At 57.4% G+C, this 6,293-nt stretch overlaps 1 protein-coding gene across 1 annotated transcript in view; it reads left to right on the forward strand.

Annotated features, from left to right (window-relative positions):
* The window catches only part of MAPKAPK3 (MAPK activated protein kinase 3), a 28,513-nt gene extending 22,516 nt beyond the window's left edge, over nt 1-5,997 (forward strand). The window contains exons 6-11 of the mRNA XM_040247073.1: nt 854-977; nt 2,194-2,269; nt 2,596-2,720; nt 3,172-3,257; nt 3,530-3,610; nt 4,550-5,997. Of these exons, the coding sequence (XP_040103007.1) occupies nt 854-977; nt 2,194-2,269; nt 2,596-2,720; nt 3,172-3,257; nt 3,530-3,610; nt 4,550-4,702 (645 nt within the window). The 3' untranslated portion in view covers nt 4,703-5,997. The remainder of the gene's footprint in view (nt 1-853; nt 978-2,193; nt 2,270-2,595; nt 2,721-3,171; nt 3,258-3,529; nt 3,611-4,549) is intronic.
* Nucleotides 5,998-6,293: the final 296 nt, after the last annotated feature.

Below are 6,293 nucleotides of genomic sequence, written 5' to 3' on the forward strand. Positions count from 1 at the left end.
AGTTTGGATACACATGGAGCCGCAACAGTCTCACCTTCTGAACTGTTCCTTTATTTTGGCCCTGGCCTCCTTTTTTTTTCCCTTAAGGGGAGAAAAGCCTTCTATGGAGATTCCTATAGAAAAACTGCTTCCCTGTTTTTCACCCCAGTCCAAGTTTGGATCATCTCAAATAGAACCTGAGAAATAGCTTTCACTGGCTCCAAACTGAAATTCCATGTGCCACCCCATCCCTCTGCCCCAGCTCTGCTGCATCTCTCTGTGGGCCTAGGTCCTACCCATTCATTAGAAAGCAGCTTGAGGACTGCCTCCTCCATGCAGACCTCCCCACTGCCTTCATCCCTCAGACCCTCTGTGCCCTACAACCAGGAAGACTGGCCTCTGTGCAGCTCCCGGGGCCTGAGTTCCCCGAGCAACCTCAGGTAGGGGCCTGTCGTGCAGGCTCATTCTGGGCTGGGTATAGGATGTGTGCTTGGCAGCACTGGCTCATGAGCAGCCCCCCATTCCCCTGGAACCCTCATTTTGGCATCTCATGGTAGCATCACCGACTCAAGCTCAGAAGTTCCTGCCCCTGGGCTCTCTGTGGCACTCAATTATCCCCAGGCTTGGTGGAACCACTGCCTTAGTTTCCCCTCTGTGAAACAAGGTGTCACCTTTCAGCTACGTTAGTCTCCTCTACCTTTGGCCCACGTCATTGGTGGCCAAGACCCAGGGCTTTTTTAGTGAGGTGGATCCGGCTCCTCCTGCCTCAGTCTGGATGAGGGAGGGAGGAAGGAAATCTGACTGCAGATCACCGTGGAAATCTGCCCCCACCTGGTGCCTGAGTCCAGACTAATGTTTTCTCTCCCTGGCCCAGCCTGAAAACCTGCTCTACACGTCCAGGGATAAAGATGCGGTGCTGAAGCTCACGGACTTCGGCTTTGCCAAAGAGACCACCCAGAATGCCCTGCAAACCCCATGTTACACTCCCTACTATGTGGGTGAGTCCCTGGGGTGTGGCTGGTACCTCTTTATTGCACCCCGCCCCCCGCCCCCACCCCACTGTGGTCTGGGGCAGCCTGTGGGACACAGAAGCCAAAGAGTTAAAGCGCTGTGAGGAGGGAGGGGAGGGTTCTGTCTGTGTGGAGGTGGCAGCTGGGGGGCCGGAGGCTGCAAAAATATTCTCCCAAACTTTAGTTTTTGCTCTTGAAAATAGATCCAGGAAAATTCTGGCTCTGGCCTGTGAGCTGAATGACATCACAGTGGCTCTAAATATATATGTGATAAAAGGCTGCCGTCGGCTTGGGATGGAGCCCAAGTGCGGTTGTTTTTCTCCGGTTTTTATCTTCCTGGGAGTCATATTCAGAAAGTGGGCAGGCACGTCCTCCTACACGAGAGGGAAGCAAGGGGCCAGCCACCTGCGTTTCGGGAAAGCGTCCCTTAGGTGAGGGCCAGGATGGGCCCTGGGGCTTCACACACACTCATGCTTCCTGGAAAAGCTCCCTGCTCCCCTGTGAGCAGGTAGGCCCTAGACCTGGAGAAGCCACTCCCCCCACCCCGGAAAGTGCCCCTTCCTGGAGAGTGGGGTGATGACTTGTTTACAGACGACTCTTCTCCTCAGGATAAGCCTTCCAAGAGCTGTTGAAGGGGTGGGAAGCCCCCTGAGACAGCTGGAATGGCACTCTGTTTACCAGAACGTGTTTTGTAGTATTTTGACTTAGTAATCTCCTGGCCTACCGATCTCATTGCACAGATGGGAAGACCAAGGCCCCATGGGATGGTCGCCAGGTGAACGGTGGAACCCAGAACCCTGGCCACAGCCCCTCCTTGCCCATGACCTAGGCTGTCTGTTCAGGAGGCAGGGGACGCAGGGCAGCTGCTGGGCTGGAGCCCTCTCCACTATGGCAGGACCCCACCCAACCCCTGACTGCCCTTCTCTCCTTTCCCTGCCACTACTTGGTCTGAGATTGGCCCAAGGTAGCTAGGAGGTTATCATCTCTTATAGCCCAGCCTGAAAGTGGGTTTATTTTATCTAGGAGCTGTTGCTCCTCCCCCAACTTCACACACATGCTGCCTTCCCAGAAGGTGCCAGACACCAATCTGCTCTGCCCCATCCCCGGCTCGGGCACCTATTCCCACCTTGCCCAGGCTATAGGCTCTTGCTGGTGCCCCAGGACCCTTGGCCTGAGGGTCCTCCTGTGCCCTCTGCCCTGGTAGCTCCTGAGGTCCTGGGTCCAGAGAAGTACGACAAATCATGTGACATGTGGTCCCTGGGCGTCATCATGTACATCCTGTGAGTACCTCCCTTTCCTGCACCCGCGGGCACCCTTGGAACCGCTTCTGCCCCCACCATCCAGGGTGAAGGGTTCAAGCGGGCCACTCTTCCAGCAGTCTGCTGTTCCCTTCTGGTCATGGGACACCTCTCCTTCAGGCTCCCCAGAGGCCTCCCCATGCCAAGGGCAGCTGGTGTTCCTGGAGATGAACTCCCGAGTTCACGGGGCTGATATTATTGCCCTGGTGTCTGGCTGCCTGTCTCCCAGTCAGGGTCTTGGGGAGGAGAATGGGTCCGCCCTGGTGCTGCCCCCACACCCGTGCCGAATGACCTCCGCCCTCCCCCAGCCTGTGCGGCTTCCCGCCCTTCTACTCCAACACGGGCCAGGCCATCTCCCCGGGGATGAAGAGGAGGATCCGTCTCGGCCAGTATGGCTTCCCCAGCCCTGAGTGGTCCGAGGTCTCCGAGGATGGTGAGTGACTCTCTGCTTGCTCGTTCCACCGGACCCCAGCCGCCTTCCTTCCGGGAGAGACCACTTAGGTGTCAAACCGACCTGTGTTTAGATCCTGGCTTCCTCCACATCCCAGCTGTGTGATCCTAGGCAAGTCATCTCGCCGTCTGAACGTCCTTCTCTCTATGTCTGCCAGATGGGCTCAAAACCTGCCTCCTCAAAACTTCCCTTAATTCTTGTCCTTCATTCATATTTTCCCTTTGGGGACCACGAACAAATCTGGCCTGTATCAGTTATTTATTGCTGCCTAACAAATTATCCCAAACACTTAGTGCCTTATAAGAAACCCTTATCAGCATACTGTTTCTGTGGGTTAGGAATTCGGGAGCATGTTGCAGAGCTGGCGGTCTCTGGGAGTGGGAACTGGCTCTGAGCAGCTCCACAGCCTCACCATTGCCCTCTTCTTCCCTAGCCAAGCAGCTGATCCGCCTCCTGCTGAAGACGGACCCCACTGAGAGGCTGACGATCACACAATTCATGAACCATCCCTGGATCAACGTGAGTGCCTCCTCGTCCTTGGCAGGCCGGGTGACGAGCTTGAGCAGGGCTGCCGGAGGGGTTGATGGCTCCAGAGGCCCTGGGGTGGGCCACAGATATGCGGTAGTGCCCTGCCTTTGCCTGCCTTTGCTCCCGGTCTCATCAGGCTCCTTCACCACCCTAAGCCTCGGATTCCCCACTGGAGCCCGGAAGAAAGGGGTTGTGGTGGGGGGCAGCCGGTGCTGTCCCAGGTGCCTGCAGGGTCTGATCCACGGGCTTGGGGCTCCTTCCAGCAATCGATGGTGGTGCCCCAGACTCCACTCCACACGGCCCGAGTGCTGCAGGAGGACAGAGACCACTGGGATGAAGTCAAGGTGGGTGGACCATCTCCCCACAGGTCTCACGGTTTTGGAAAAAGGGACTGTAGGGTGGTGACCTCCCAGAACCTGGGTCTTCGACCCCCTCTCGCCTCGTGTCAGTGACCGCATAGTGGTCTTTGGGCCACACTAGCCCATTCAGGGCAGTGCTCCTGACTTGCTGTCTCAGTGAAGTGGGGCTTTTGGCATAATTGCTCTTATGATCTGGAGAAGGCAATGGCACCCCACTCTAGTACTCTTGCCTGGAAAATCCCATGGATGGAGAAGCCTGGTAGGCTGCAGTCCATGGGGTCGCTGAGGGTCGGACACAACTGAGCGACTTCACTTTGACTTTTCACTTTCGTGCATTGGAGAAGGAAATGGCAACCCACTCCAGTGTTCTTGCCTGGAGAATCCCAGGGACGGGGGAGCCTGGTGGGCTGCCATCTATAGGGTCGCATAGAGTCGGACACGACTGAAGTGACTTAACAGCAGCAGCAGCTCTTATGATCTGCAGCATCTGGGAGGGTGGTCAGCTTGCTTTTAGACTCAGCAGAGACCAGATCTGAGCCTGTGGGGCAGTAGCTCAGAGCCTGGGGCAACCTGGGCAGTCTTCAGGCGCTGGTAAGCTGGGTGCACAACACGATGGTGTCCCCTGAAGGCCTTGTGGTTCCGAGCGGATGACATTGGTCCAAGTCCCTGTCCTGCTTACCCTTGGTGTAGTCCCAGGGGGTCACCACACTTCCTGTGCCTTGCCAGGTAAGCTCAGTCTTTACCAGGGAGGACTGGAGGGAGGACTGTGTGAGGCAAAGCGATGGGCCCAGAGCTGGGTACCTGGGGGCACTCGGGCGGCAAAGGTGTTCACTGCTGTCACTGACACTGTTAAGGGGCCACTCAGGCAGGAGGTGATGTCTCTTGAGGTCAGTAGACCTGCTCTCCCCCCATCCCCATCCCCAGGAGGAAATGACCAGTGCTTTGGCAACCATGCGGGTGGACTATGACCAGGTGAAGATCAAGGACCTGAAGACCTCTAACAACCGGCTCCTCAACAAGCGGAGGAAGAAGCAGGCAGGCAGCTCCTCGGGCTCGCAGGGCTGCAACAATCAGTAGCTCCTGCGACCTTGGGGGAGCCAGAGGACACACTGGAGTGGCCTGAAGCCCTGACCTGGAGGGCTCAGGGTCCTGTTTTTTTAACAAAAGAGTTGTTTGTGTTGTGTTGTAATTTGTCACTTGGAACTTCGGGACAGGGGAACATGACCCCAAGTCCTTCAGAGTCTCATGCCAGGGTCAGGCCCTAGAGGAGGGCCAAAGCCTGGGCTCCAGGGAGCCACAAGCTGCAGGTCCAGTGCCTGTGATCATGGAGGCCTGAATGCCCTGTGGCTGCATCCCGCTCAGGGCCTGGCCTTAGGGTTCTAGGCCCCTTGGCGTCGTGGCTGGACTTCCCTCCTTCTGTGAAAACAGCTCCCCAGAGGGTGGGCAGATGGGCCTGGCCTTGGGAAAGGCATCCGGCCACTGGTTGTCATGGCAACCAGGGACAGAGTTGCCAGTCTCGAATGCTGAGTGAGTGAGCAAGGGAGGGAGGGGGCAGTCGAGGGTCTGCCTGCCTGCCTGCCTTCTTGGGGAGGCTGCTCTCCTTGTGCCACTCACCCCTCTCACACTCCCCCCACCCCTCTGTCTTTGGTCTCCCTGAAGTGTCAGGGTCAGTCTGCCTGGCTCCCTGGGCCGTCCAGCGCTGTGTTGCTGCAACCCCATCCCACAGGGCCCTTGGAAGTCTCCTTCCACAGAGTGCCTGAGCCCAGCCATCCTGTTACGACACCCCCCCACCCCCACCCAGAGTGGCCTCTCATCTCAGTGAGGGGTTTAGGGGGACAGATATTTTTAACCCTTTTTTTACTTTGGAAAATGTCACTGTGACAAAAGCCAGTACAGTTACCTTGCCCCCCCTGCTCATCGGATCCTAGGCAGGAAAGCCTGTCCTTAAGGGTTCGCCCCCTACTCTGTCCTGGTTGACGGCAGGGCTTGTCTCCTGGTGTACTTTTGTGAGAGTGGATGGCTGGAGGCAGGGCTAAGGGGCTCCCCCTTAATCCAGGGCCTCTTTCTGTACTTTGGGTCAGACTCGAGGTAGTGGAGGGCTGCTGCTTAGAGGGTCTGGTCCTTTCTTTTTTGCCTGAGTCGGAGCAGACAGGGCCCCTCCCTTGCTGCTCCAGGCTCACCCAGCCCCACACTGCCCAGGGAGCCTCAGGATGCTGAATGCCTGATATGGGCCTGGCCAGTGCCTGGCCCCCAGCCTGCTTCCTGTTTCCTCACCCTTCTCTCACTGGCTGGGAAACCCTAGACCATGTCAGGGAGGACAACACTGCTGGGTTTTATATCCAAGTATTAATAAACAGCATTTTGGCATTTTTCCCTTGTTCCTAGGTTTCTCGTCTACACGAGTGAACAAAAGCAGCCCAAGGGCACGTGCTCACACCCACTAGTAATTTCACTCCTGCCGGACAGGGTGCTTCAGGCCTGGTAGACATGCCAGGCTGGCTCCAGGGCCACCCTGGCCTCACCAGGCTTGGAGAGGTCAAGGGAGCAAAGAGATGGCAGCTGCCCCGGGTCCCCAGCTCTGTGCCTCCCAGTGCACCGTGTGGGTGACACCACCCCCGGCCCGGTGTGCACTGGCGTCTGCCCACAGTGGCCACCCCCAGCTGTGTGC

This window comes from Oryx dammah, unplaced genomic scaffold (assembly GCF_014754425.2).
Source record: "Oryx dammah isolate SB20612 unplaced genomic scaffold, SCBI_Odam_1.1 HiC_scaffold_9, whole genome shotgun sequence".
Taxonomy (NCBI): domain Eukaryota; kingdom Metazoa; phylum Chordata; class Mammalia; order Artiodactyla; family Bovidae; genus Oryx; species Oryx dammah.